We start from the raw sequence: 13,656 nt of genomic DNA, 5'->3' as shown, positions 1-13,656 counted from the left end.
AGATTTAATATAGTGTTTGATACTGCTAGAGTTCTGTGTTTTTGTATCCTGGCGTCATTAGGTTGCAGGTACCACATATTGCCAATGGGTGGGGGTCAAGAGCCCCATATTCTGAGCCCTCTGCCTTCAGCTGAAATCCTAGGGACTAGAGACATGCTGCACGGGAGGGAGGAGGGGTGCTTTCTCCTGCATGCTCTCGGGGTTTTCCCCCTCTGTTCTCCTGGTGTTTTGGCTTGATAGCATCACCCCCTGTGAAAGCTTTTGCCCCGTTAGAGGGCTTCCTTCTAGGCTGCAAGGGTCCTTGATGTTCCCGTGAATGAATGTTCCCTCCCCTGTTCCTCCCCTCGAGAAGGCCTCCTGCAGTCCTGACTGCAGTCTATAGGTAAGGGAGTGAAGATTTCTCTTACCCCATTACACCTCTGAGGGGAGTTCTAGCCTCTCTGCCTTTGGTCGTATGCCTGCGTGGATCTCTCTGACACTTTTTCTGTTGACTTTGGATGTCCTGTGTTGGAGTCTGGATTTCTTTTTGTTGTATTTTGGAGGGAGAAGATTTCTGACAGACCTCACTCCACCGTGATGCTGATGTCACTCCAGAATACATATTCTTTTCAATGTACATGGAACGTACTCCAGGATAGACCATATGTTAGGTCACCAAGCAACTTTCAGTAAATTTAAAATAACTGAAATCATACCAAGTACCTTCTCTGATTTATACAGAATGAAGCTAGAAATCAGTAACAGGAGAAAACCCAGAAAAATAGCAAAGATGTGGAAATTAAACAAAATACATTTAACCTATGTTAAAAAGAAGAAATCACAAGAGTAATTAGAAAGTTCTTTGAGATGAAAACAAAAACATAACATACCAAAACTTATGGGATGCAGTGAATGTATTCAGAGGGAAATTTATAGCCTATATTTAAAAAGAAGGAAGATCTGAAATCAACAGCTTAACTATACACCAGAAGGGCAAATTAAACCAAAAGCCAGCAGAAGGAAATAATGATTAGAGCATTTTGAAATAGAGAATAGAAAAACAGAATCAATCAAATAAAAAGTTGGTTTTTGAAAAGATCAACAAAATTGACAAAATTTTAGCTAGATTCACAAAGAAAAAAGAGGGAATACTCAAATTATTAAAATAAAAAATGAAAGTGGGAACATTATTACTGACTTTACAGAAACAAGGACTATAAGAGAACCTATGAACAATTGTACGTCAACAAATTAGATAACCTAGATGAAACAGAGAAATTCCTAGAAACAGGCAAACTACCACCACTTACTCAGGAAGAAATAGAAAATCTGAATAGATATATAACAAGATATTGATTGAATTAGTAATCCAAAACCACCCAGAAAGAAAAGCCCAGGATCAGATGGCTTCATTGGTGAATTCTACCAAACATTGAAGAAGAATGTGTTCCACACATAGGAACAATGTTTTAAAGAATGGGCAGTGGAACACATGTGAAAATGTTTTGGACAGCTCTGGCCCTTGTAGTTAATATATTATTTTTAGGATAGACAAATCACTGGTAATTTTGATATTTGTGGAAAGTAAATGTGCTGCTTTAAAAATGTGTAATAAAAACCTATAGAGGGGCCAGCGCCGTGGCTGAGTGGTTAAGTTTGCATGCTCTGCTTTGGCGGCCCAGGGTTTCCCGGTTCAGACCCTTTGTGTGGACCTAGCACTGCATCAGGCCATACTGAGGTGGTGTCGCACATAGCACAAGCCAGAAGGACCTACAACTAGAATATACAACCATGTACTGGGGGGCGTTTGGGAGAAGAAAAAAAATGATTGGCAACAGATGTTAGCTCAAGGGCCAATCTTTAAAAAAAAAAAAAAAGATACAAGCAGGAATAAATTTCAAAAGAAAAAAAACCTATAGAATTCTTCAAAAACCACCAGACAATTACATCAAATTCTCAACTACTACTATTTTCAAAAAGAAAGTAAAAATATACGTGTGACAAGTACCATGGTGTTGTTCTGCTGTGATAACAGCAAAGATTCAGGCTAGAGTTCTCCTTTCTTATTCTGTTCAACATTATTGCTCGGGCATTCTAGAATGTAGTGGATGTGATAATTCCTCCACTGTGTGAGTCTAAACACTTGATCTTTTGCTGCAAGTCCAATGCACCAGCAATTGTTCTATATTAAAATGACAGGATTTTAAAAAAGATGTCTTCCAGCATCCAACACTGTTGTTAGAAACTTCTTTATTGAGGTAAAATTCTAAAAATCTGAGGTTTGGGGCCTTGGTGAGGAACTCCCTTTCTTCCCCACAGATGAAGCAGGCAGTGGGTTTTGCCTTTGCCTCCAGGCCAGGTACTTGCATCTTTCAATGTATCTTCCTGACCTGCTAGTCACCTTTTCTAGCCTGGATGACAGGGGCATGGGCATTGTCCCTCGGCTAGGCCTGCAATTCTGTCCTCTCTTGACAGAGCAGTCACTGCTACTACTAGTCCAGCAATGGAAAGTTCTCCGAATGTCTTTCATACCCAGATCAACTATGGTAAAATGATAATCTTGCAAAACCATTTGACATGACCTGTGGAGCTGGGCTTTGGCAGACAAAGTGAGTTCATCTGTTGATGAACATTTTAAAGCTACTGAAGTCAAATTATAAAGTCATGATAAAGATGAAAGCACTTTGATAGATATGTTTATGGTATAGATTGTGGTGACAGTTTCATAGGTGAATACTTATCTTCAAACTTATCAGGTTATATACATTAAATGTATAGCTTTTTGTATGTCAATCATACCTCAATAAAGTGGTTAAAAAAATACTGAAAGCATCTCCTCATTAAATTTTTACTACATGGTAGGTGATTGCTAAGTTTATATACATATTTTTAATTTAACCTTCTTGACAATCCAATGTGGTAGGTATTATTATCATCCCCGTTTTGCAGATGAGAAGACTGAGTTTCTGAGAGGTCAAGTGCCGAAGACTACAAAGCTCTTTGTAAGTTGTCAAGATAGCCTTTGATCTCAGGCCTGCCTGACTCCAAAGCATAGGCTCTTAACTATTACATTACGGTGCCCTCCTGCCTTCTCTGATGGCATAAAGGATTGCATCAGAATGGATAATTTGTGGTTAAAACCCCTGTATGGGAGCTCTTAGTCTAATTTTTCTCTACAGCAATACTTGGAAGATGCAACAAGGATAGGAGCAACTGATGAGGTTGAATCTTTCATTGCCTGGCAGACTAGAAGTCGGAAGTTCCTTCCCTCTACTCCTTCTGCCTTGTAATGGATTTTGAGGACCCTTCAAGCTTAGTGGGCTGTTTTGAGAATTACCTGGGCTAGAGGTGAACACAGAACCTTAATTTAACATCCACTTAAAACTTCAGTGTGGTAAAAGACCCATTTATTCAATCAACCAACATGTGGTACTACGTAATACATTAGAATAAAAATATAGCAACAGAACATAGGCACAAAAAGGAGAGGGTATTGTGACTCTCTTAAAAGATATGCAACATTTTAAGAAAAATTATTAGTCTTTTGGGCATGCTTTCAAGCCAAAGGACTATAATAAATGAAGATGAGCATTTGGGTCTTCGCAAAGCATCTGAAATAAGTTGTGTGATCTTTGAAGTTTTGGGCTCTGGTTTCCTCATCCATAACGAAAATTTTAAAAGAAGAGACAAAACGAAACCCTTGATTTAGTAAAGGACAATTTTTGAAGAAAGTAAAACAATTTGGGGGGAGGAGGGACCGGATTTCTCGGAAAGTGTTTTTTAATTATCTTTAACCAGTGGTAGTTTGCTTCAACTATTATATTGGTTGTTATAAATGGCACTTCATTTGATTTCTTTAAAAATTTTACGTGGCTTTCCGTTACTTGTATAGAAACTAAGCCCGGGTATGTACACTACGGTAACTCGCAGCGCCATGTCTGCAATTAAGAAAACATTTTTTGAATTTTGCACTTCCTGTGTTCAAAGTAAACAATTTTAATATCCAATGGACACAGATTGCCCAACCACGCATTAACTTACGAGAAAAGGTGAGCGATGACTATTTTTGGACCGAGTTCTCGCATGGTTACCTTTGCCTTAGGATAGAGCGTGGCAGACTGCCGTTTTTTTTCCCTTTACTAAGTCACACCCAGCCAAGGCAGAAAACAAAGACAAAAAACGCCCAGACAGACAGCGTCAGCAAAATGCCCCTGCCCCCATGCCCTCTAAAAGCGTCGGTCTCCGGGCTGTTAGCTGACGCTGTCGCCTCCCGTCCGGGGAACTTGGAGGTTCGCTTCTCGCGCAGGCGCCACCCTTAGGTGTCCAGATGGGAGGGGGACGACGCGGTCTACCCCGGAAGCGCACCCTCGGCGCGGTTTTTCCCTGCCGTCCCGCCGCCCAGGCAGAAGGCGCCTTGCGGGGAAGCCTCGGGTAACGTCGGCTCTGGGTCGTCGCTGGGAGCGGTAGTTTGCACGCGCCCGGCGGCACCGCGCGCAAGCGCAGAGGGGGGCCGGTGGGAACTACACTTCCCAGGGGCCCTCGGCCGGGGGCGGGGCCGGGGCGGGGCTCCCGGCGAAGGCGACGATTGTGGCGGCTCGTTCGTAATGGTAGCGGCGCCTCCGGCCCGGGTCAGAGTGGCTTGAGAGGCCGGGGGACAGCCGAGCGGTGATTCGTGGGCGAAAGGAGCGGAGGAGCTGGTGTGTTGCCTGCCCGGCACCCAGGAGGGCGGGCGGTGCGCGGACAGACCCTCGCGCCGTGGCGGACTGCAGCTGGCGTCCGCCCGGGTCGGCGCGGCCCGCGGGCGGCCGGCGGTTTGGGCCGTGGGCGGCTGCTGCGGAGGAGCGCGCCGCGCGGGTGCCTCGGTCCGCGGGGACCGGCCTCCGCGCGCGCCGTCCTGTAACCCTCGCCGCGGGGCGTCCGTGGATTTGAAGGAGGCGCGTTGGGCGGGCTGGTAAGTCGCCTCCCAGACCAGCGGGCCGCTCTCCGCGGGCCGAGGGTGGTCTGCGTTCACTGTCGCGTCCACGTTTCCGCTCGCGACGCGGAGAGTTTATCGTTTCCCGGCAAGGTGCTTCAGAGAGCGTTTCGGCGGCGCTCCTGGCGGGCTGCCGGCCTCGGTGTGCGGGCCGGGCGCCGGCGCGGCCACGCTTACCGAGGCCTTAGCAGCGATCGGAAGGAGCGGATGGGGGTGGAACAGTGTTCTTGTAATTCACGCCGCCGGTGAACGTGGTTTCAGGATCCTAGGAAACGGGGGAATAGAGGTGTGTTCTCAGTGGGGAGGGTGCAGATGTCTGGGGGCCGCGTCACGGCGGCTGCTTGCGCTTGAAGATCTAGGAGGGAGCTCTTCTAGTTTGTGATGTTACAAAGTGACCTTGTAGCTTGTCTCTGCTTTCTGAGTTTGAATTTCAAGATTCCTGCTAAGGTCATTTAAATTTAACCAAGGTTACTTGGTTGATTTTGATGAAAAGTTGTTACCTTTATAGATAGACCTCCGACTCAAAAATAGAGTTGATTTGCTTAGAACAGATATTTTTTCTTTTTGTTGCTGGGCAAGATGGTCAGTGAGCTAACATCTATGCCGTCTTCCTCTGTTTCGAGTGTGGAACGCCGCCTCAGCACGACGACGGACGAGTGGTGTGGGTCGGCGCCTGGGGGCCAAACTGGGAATCCCGGCGGCTGAAGCAGAGCGCGGAACTTAACCTCCCCAGAACGGATGGTTAAAAACTATTCAGGGGCCGGCTGGTGGCCCGGCGGTTAAGTGTGCACGTTCTGCTATGGCGGCCCGGGTTCGCTGGTTCGGATCCCGGGCGCGGACATGGCATCGCTTGGCCCGCCATGCTGTGGTAGGTGTCCCACATATAAAGTAGAGGAACATGGGCACGGATGTTAGCTCAGGGCCAGGCTTCCTCAAAAAAATACTATTCAGGAATTTCCAGTAAAGTGCCCTAACCTTAAACGTACAGTGCAAATGTACACAGCAGTGTCATCGCCACCCAGACGAGGAACAGCTCGCGTCACCCTGAAGGCAGCCGCTTCGCCTTCCGTGGTACCACCCCAGCTTCCCAGATGACCGCGATCCTGGCCTCTGCTCCTACTGTTGGCTTTGCCTATTCTTGAATTTCGTGTTAAATGGAAATGGTGCAGGGCGTGTTGGCGTGGACTTCGGCCCAGCGTCGCTCGTGCGTGAGGGTGCCTCGGCAGCGGGTTTTAAATGCCTGGGTAGCTGTGGGCCTCCACGTGTGACCTCAGTGAGAGGACGGGACGCTGCGTTTGGGTCTGGTTATTGAAGCGTTTGCAGGCGTTCCTTCTGTTCCAGGAAGCCTGGGGTTGCAGTGCCCAGGGTTGCAGTGCCCAGTACAGAAGGCTCTTCCTAAGCCTTTGGGGAAGTCTTTGGCAGCTCACCCCGGGCACGGCGGCAAAAACCACGTTATTGTTACTGCCTTCTGTTTCTTTGAGCACTTCTATAAACTGGTGCCTCATAGTGTTTCACGTACACACTGAGTGATGTTAACAGCTGTTCACAACGCTATTCCAGAGTTCTGCTTCAGAAAACGGAGCACAACTATGTTCAGTGTATGTCATACGGTGGAATGAAGCAACAAGGGAAACAGCAGTCTTTTGTTTTAAAATTTGATTAAATCCAGATTTTTGACATAATAAAATGACACCATCTGTCTTTTGGTTCTTCAGTCACATTGGCCATGTTTCAAGTACTCGATAGCCGTACGTGACTAGTAGCTACCATGTCGGACAGCACAAGTCTAAGTAATTCTGTTTTTTGTCTTTCTCATCTGTTGTACACTGCTCTGCACTTTGCCTTTGTCGGTGAACAGTGTATCTTGGATATATTCACTACTTCCATATCAGCACCTAACGAGCTTACTTGCTCTCTTTAACAGTTGCATGAATACCATAATTACCTGGTCCCCTGTTACCAGACATTTAAGTTAATTTCAGTTTATTGCAAATGTAAACTTGTGCCAATAAAGCACAAAATGCCTAGATGGGGAATTGCTGAGTCAAAGTTTTTGTGTATTTACAGTTTGGGTAGTTGTCAAATTGCCTCCCAAAAGGTTGTACCAGTTTACATTTCCAAGTAACATTTTATGAAAGAGTTCTTCTTCCACATTGGGTGTTATCAAGTTTTAGTCTTTGCCAACCCAATGTGTGAAAAATGGTACGTCATTACTGTTTTAATTTCTGTTCAGTTGGATGAGGATGAGCATATTTTAATGTTTGAGCATCTGTATTTCTTTTTTGTTTATATCTTTTGTGTGTTCGTTTTTTAGATACTAGGTATGCAGCTAAATACATGTTTGTTGGCTTCCAAATTGCCATTTTTCATTTCACTTTGCTTATGTATATTTTGCTGTATGACATTGATAAAGTTAGAATTTTGTCTGAAAAATGATGTGAACTGTCATTCCACTTAGGTACTAGATCTCTTGTCTCTCCTCTCAAAGATGTGGCTGTAGCAGTTCTCGCCTCTCTCCACGACCTCATCGGCCTGGAAACCTGCTTTTATTTTTCCTGTCTTTTTTTTTTTTTTTTGCTGAGGAAGATTCACCCTGAGCTAAGTCCTCTTCTGGTACTGCCACAGCATGGCTAATGAATGGTGTAGGTCCACACCCAGGATCCAAACCCATGAACTAGGGCAACTGAAGTGGAATGTGCCAAACTCAACCACTAGGCCATGGGGCTGGCCGCCATTTTTCCTGTCTTAAAAAAACAACCCCTCTTCACCCTGCTTCCCTGTGCAGCTACTGTTCTATTTATTTCCTTCCCTTTGTAACAGCACTCCTGGAAAGAGTTAGCTATACTCACTGTCTCCAATTTCTTATTCTTTCATATGTCCCCTTCATTCAAGCTTTTGCAACCCACCCCCCCTAGCTGCTCTCATTGAAATTATGACGTTTGCTTTGCTGAATTCCAAGGTCAGTCCTCAGTCCTCCTCACCCTTTGTCTATTAACAGCATTTAACACAACCCTTTCTTCCTTAAAACACTTTCTTCATTTGGCTTCAAGGACACTACACTTTTTACATCTTCTCTTTTTTGGTCTACCCTCCGTTCTTTAGTGATCTCATCCAGTTTCAAGGCTTTAAATACCATCTATATGCTAAGGATACCCACATTTATTCTTCACAGCCTAGGCCTCATCCACGAATTCCATTCTTGTATGTACAGCTGCCTACGTGATGTCTCTACTGGGATGTCTGACAGACATCTTAAAATGTCCTACATTCAACTTTTGATCTCTCACTCCCCCAAACCTGTTTCAGCCCCCATTTTCCCCATTTCAGTTAATGGCAACTGTGTTCTTCTAGTTGCTCAGCCAGCAAATTTTTTTTTTTTATTTTTTTTTATTTTTTTTATTAATGTTATGATAGATTACAACCTTGTGAGATTTCAGTTGTACATTTTTGTTAGTCATGTTGTGGGTACACCACTTCCCCCTCTGTGCCCTCCCCCCACCCCCCCTTTTCCCTGGTAACCACCGATCAGATCTCCTTATCAATATGCTAATTTCCACCTATGAGTGGAGTCATATAGAGTTCGTCTTTCTCTGACTGGCTTATTTCGCTTAACATAATACCCTCGAGGTCCATCCACGTTGTGTGAATGGGCCGATTTTGTCTTTTTTTATAGCTGAGTAGTATTCCATTGTGCATATATACCACATCTTCTTTATCCAATCATCAGTCTCTGGGCATGTAGGCTGGTTCCACGTCTTGGCTATTGTAAATAATGCTGCGATGAACATAGGGGTGCAACGGACTCTTGAGATTTCTGATATCAGGTTCTTAGGATAGATACCCAGTAATGGGATGGCTGGGTCATAGGGTATTTCTATTTTTAACTTTTTGAGAAATCTCCATACTGTTTTCCATAGTGGCTGTACCAGTTTGCATTCCCACCAACAGTGTATGAGGGTTCCTCTTTCTCCACAACCTCTCCAACATTTGTCGTTCTTGGTTTTGGATGTTTTTGCCAATCTAACGGGTGTAAGGTGATATCTTAGTGTAGTTTTGATTTGCATTTCCCTGATGATTAGCGATGATGAACATCTTTTCATGTGTCTATTGGCCATATTCATATCTTCTTTTGAGAAATGTCTGTTCATGTCCTCTGCCCATTTTTTTGATCGGGTTGTTTGTTTTTTTGTTGTTAAGCAGTGTGAGTTCTTTGTATATTATGGAGATTAACCCTTTGTCGGATAAGTGGCTTGTGAATATTTTTTCCCAATTAGTGAGCTGTTTTTTTGTTTCAATCCTGTTTTCCCTTGCCTTGAAGAAGCTCTTTAGTCTGATGAAGTCCCATTTGTTTATTCTTTCTATTGTTTCCCTCAACTGAGGAGTTACAGTGTCCGAAAAGATTCTTTTGAAACTGATGTCAAAGAGTGTACTGCCTATATTCTCTTCCAAAAGACTTATTGTCTCAGGCCTAATCTTTAGGTCTTTGATCCATTTTGAGTTTATTTTGGTGTGTGGTGAAAAAGACTGGTCAATTTTCAATCTTTTGCATGTGGCTGTCCAGTTTTCCCAGCACCATTTGTTGAAGAGACTTTCTTTTCTCCATTGTAGGCCCTCTGCTCCTTTGTCAAAGAAGATTAGCTGTCCATAGATGTGTGGTTTTATCTCTGGGCTTTCAATTCTGTTCCATTGATCTGTGGACCTGTTTTTGTACCAGTACCATGCTGTTTTGATCACTGTAGCTTTGTAGTATGTTTTGAAATCGGGGATTGTGATTCCGCCGGCTTTGTTTTTCTTGCTCAGGATTGCTTTAGCAATTCGCGGTCTTTTGTTGGCCCATATGAATTTTAGGATTGTTTGTTCAATTTCTGTGAAGAATGTTCTTGGGATTCTGATTGGGATAGCATTGAATCTGTATATTGCTTTAGGTAGTATGGACATTTTAACTATGTTTATTCTTCCAATCCATGTGCAAGGAATGTCTTTCCATCTCTTTATGTCATCGTCAATTTCTTTCAAGAAAGTCTTGTAGTTTTCATTGTATAGATCCTTCACTTCCTTGATTAAGTTTATCCCAAGGTATTTTATTCTTTTCGTTGCGATTGTGAATGGGATTGAGTTCTTGAGTTCTTTTTCTGTTAGTTCACTGTTAGTGTATAGAAATGCTACTGATTTATGCACGTTAATTTTATACCCTGCTACTTTGCTGTAGTTGTTGATTATTTCTAATAGTTTTTCTGTGGATTCTTTGGGGTTTTCTATATATAAGATCATGTCGTCTGCAAACAACGAGAGTTTTACTTCTTCGTTACCTATTTGGATTCCTTTTATTTCTTTTTCCTGCCGAATTGCTCTGGCCAGCACCTCCAGTACTATGTTGAATAGGAGTGGTGAAAGTGGGCACCCTTGTCTTGTTCCTGTCCTCAGAGGGATGGCTTTCAGTTTTTGTCCATTGAGTATGATGTTGGCTGTGGGTCTATCATATATGGCCTTTATTATGTTGAGGTACTTTCCTTCTATACCCATTTTGCTGAGGGTTTTTATCATAAATGGGTGTTGGATCTTGTCGAATGCTTTCTCTGCATCTATTGAGATGATCATGTGGTTTTTGTTTTTCATTTTGTTGATGTAGTGTATCACGTTGATTGACTTGCGGATGTTGAACCATCCCTGTGTCCCTGGTATAAATCCCACTCAGCCAGCAAATTTTAAGGAATGAGAGGAAGATCCTAGTGACCTTTGGAGGTTTGGTAGACAGTAAAGGAGGAGGAGTAGGTTATATAGTCTGATCATATGAATTTCAAAATTGTGTGCTGTTTATGGTGGAGGAAGGGAGAATAGTCTAGAAGCAAAAAAGAACAATAAGGAAAATACTTATTCTGCTTTCAGGCCCAGTGGTTCAAGGGCATGAGCTCCATGGGAAGAAGTGTTCTCAGGAAGATGAGAGAAGAGGTTAAGGATAATAGGAGATTTTACTGGTGATGGACAGTGTTTTGACATTGGGGATGCTTGGGAGATGGAGACAGAATAAGCCCTGTGCATGGAGATTCGAGTATAAGAGATAAAGGATGGCTTGGGAGCCAGAGCCTTCTTATGGTGACCGATGTAAATAGATTTAATCACACGAAGAGATTAATCCTGAGAATTCAAAGTAGATAGTGGTGATGGGACCATGAGAACTGGTGGGTTTCTGGAGGAATGGGGCATTGGTGGGGGGCATCCTGCAGATGAAGGTTGTGAAGTCTGGTCGGCTGGGTCTTGCTCTGCCCCTTGTAGCTGCACCTCTTGCTCCTTCTCCCCCACCAGGTCCTTAGTTTTATCCTTTAAATGAAGCCACTGTGTCCACCCTGTCTAAACTGGCAATCTCCTTCCCCGACGTGGCTTTTTTCTCCTTAGCACTTATTGCTATTTAACATATTGTATAATTTACTTGTGTGTGTGAATTTTCCCCACTACACTCTGACTTATTAACTGCTGTCTACCCAGTGCCTAAAATAGTATTTGGCACAAGTAAGAACTCAATAAATGTTAGTTGAGTAAAATCAGACATGCAAAGGAGAAAGAGCTTATCTTTGTGATGTCCCATTTATCAATTGCACCTTGACAGAGTTCTACTAGGAGTTTGGTTATTTTAGAGTATGATTCATACAGAGTAGCTGTCATATGTAATGAGCCAGTGTAATGTTTATTGAATGGACACAAATAATACTTTATAATACTGAATTTATTTTTAGTAATATAAACTTAGCTCTGATTTAATTTTAACTTAATTTTTTTAAAAGATTTTATTTTTCCTTTTTCTCCCCAAAGCCCCCCTGTATATAGTTGTATATTTTTAGTTGTGGGTCCTTCTAGTTGTGGCCTGTGGGATGCCGCCCCAGCATGGCCCGATGAGCAGTGCCATGTCCGTGCCCAGGATCCGGACCGGTGAGACCCTGGGCCGCCGAAGTGGAGCGTGAGAACCCAACCACTTGGCCACAGGGCCAGCCCCTAATTTTAACTTAATTTTAGAAATATTTATCAAGTTTTTCCTATCTGCCAGGAATTAATGGTCTTAGGCAATGGTGAATATACAGGTATCTTCAAAGAACTCACAACTTGGTAGGTTATGAACACAAGAGCAAAATACCACTAGTAGTGAGATGAATGCCAAAATAGTGATGTCAGAGACCTCTAGTAGTGCAGATGAGAGACTGCCTGATGTGCAGGGAGTTAGAAGGAAGATGAGGGAGGAAGGGTCAGCAGGAAACTGCCAGTTAAAGCTGTGGAGTGGTGGTAACTTTTGTTCTGGAACTAGGGAGAACACAGGCTCCCCAGTTGGGCCAAGAAGCAGTGTTGGACTAGGGCCAGAAGCATGAGAGCGATTAATATGGGGAATATTTGCTATTGATGGTGGCTTGTTTTTCATTTGATAATCAAATAGTTCAGAAGGTGATTTTGCTTCCATCGTTTTAGGTCAACTGATCTAGCACTTATATAAAGTCATCAGCAATTGACTGATGAGATCAGAATGGAATTTAGGGTTTTGATCCACTTGATTTGGATATTTTTAAGATTTTAAAAAAGACGTTTAGCTTAATACCCAATTGCTTTGCTAGTTAAAGTCTTTTGTATGTAAAATATTCAGTAGATGTTTGTGCTGGGTCGAGGTTTGGGTAGAATAGCTTTAACTAACACTTTTTGTTGGCTGTCTTCTTCTACAGGTGTTGGAAATTATTAGCTCTTCTAGCTTTTACATTATTTAAATACAGTAGTGTCATTGGACTAAAATGTTCCTGATGCCAACCTCTTCAGAGTTAAATAGTGGGCAGAACTTCTTGACTCAGTGGATGACCAATCCTTCTCGGGCTGGGGTCATATTAAATCGTGGATTTTCTATTTTGGAAGCAGACGAAGAGAATCGAGCAAATGTGAACATTTCTACCAGCTTTCCTGTTAAAGCCACGCGTTTTTCAAATAGTTTCAGTTTTATAAGTGAAGAAGATTCACTTCGTGAAGAACAGAGATTGGAGTGTGACAGCCCTTACAAACTACAGCCTGATAAATCTGAAGCGCTTACCGTCTTTCCTTTAACTAAAGAGGAACTTCCAATAGTGGCATGTCAGGATGCTCCTGGACACTGGGGAGATCACAAAAATGACGCTGTGTCAGATCTTGCGAGTGAATTCAAAGAAGTGGCTTACAAAGACCCGCTTTTCAAAAAGCTTGAGCAGGTACAACAGGATTTGGCCTAAATATGTCTTTTTGTTATTGCAGGTTTCTGTTTGTGATGAAAAGTAATCTGTTTCAGGTTCTCTTTTTCTTCCCCTTTACTGTGAAATCCTCAGAATACCAGATTTTGCTTTTTGACTAATATGAAATGTTTAATATGTAAGTCATAAATATAAAACTTAAAATAACGATATCTTTAAATTTCTACCTCATTTGGTAAGAACTAAATTAGAAATGGTTGATCAAATATTAGGGGGGACAAGTTGATCATAAATGTACTGATACTTATTTTAAGTACTGATACTTATTACTATTTTAAGAATCACAGACGTCATATGACTTTTTCTGTTTCTTAGTTGAGATTGTCAATATGGTCTCCTTCATAAAAAATTGGATTTTAGAGTTTTGGTGGCAGATTTAGTTACTTAGGGATCCCTCTTTGAAACTCTTTATTAGGGAAGATATGAGAAGGGAGATCAGAGGCATTCAGATAAATG

General features: G+C 42.8%; 1 protein-coding gene across 3 annotated transcripts in view; it reads left to right on the top strand.

The window, feature by feature from the left end:
* The first annotated feature begins 4,470 nt into the window (after positions 1 to 4,470).
* Positions 4,471 to 13,656, top strand: part of CPAP (centrosome assembly and centriole elongation protein) — a 55,891-nt gene continuing 46,705 nt past the window's right edge. For 2 of the 3 annotated variants that reach the window (XM_070577754.1, XM_070577756.1), the window contains exons 1-2: positions 4,525 to 4,930; positions 12,652 to 13,161. In XM_070577754.1, coding sequence (XP_070433855.1) covers positions 12,718 to 13,161 — 444 coding nt within the window. In that variant the 5' untranslated portion in view covers positions 4,525 to 4,930; positions 12,652 to 12,717. Of the gene's footprint in view, positions 4,931 to 12,651; positions 13,162 to 13,656 lie in introns of all 3 variants that reach the window. The other variant, XM_070577755.1, reaches the window with a different exon arrangement.

This window comes from Equus przewalskii, chromosome 16 (genome assembly GCF_037783145.1).
Source record: "Equus przewalskii isolate Varuska chromosome 16, EquPr2, whole genome shotgun sequence".
Classification (NCBI taxonomy): domain Eukaryota; kingdom Metazoa; phylum Chordata; class Mammalia; order Perissodactyla; family Equidae; genus Equus; species Equus przewalskii.
The sequence above is the reverse complement of the archived record's forward strand: the minus strand, read 5'-3'. Positions and strand labels throughout refer to the sequence as shown.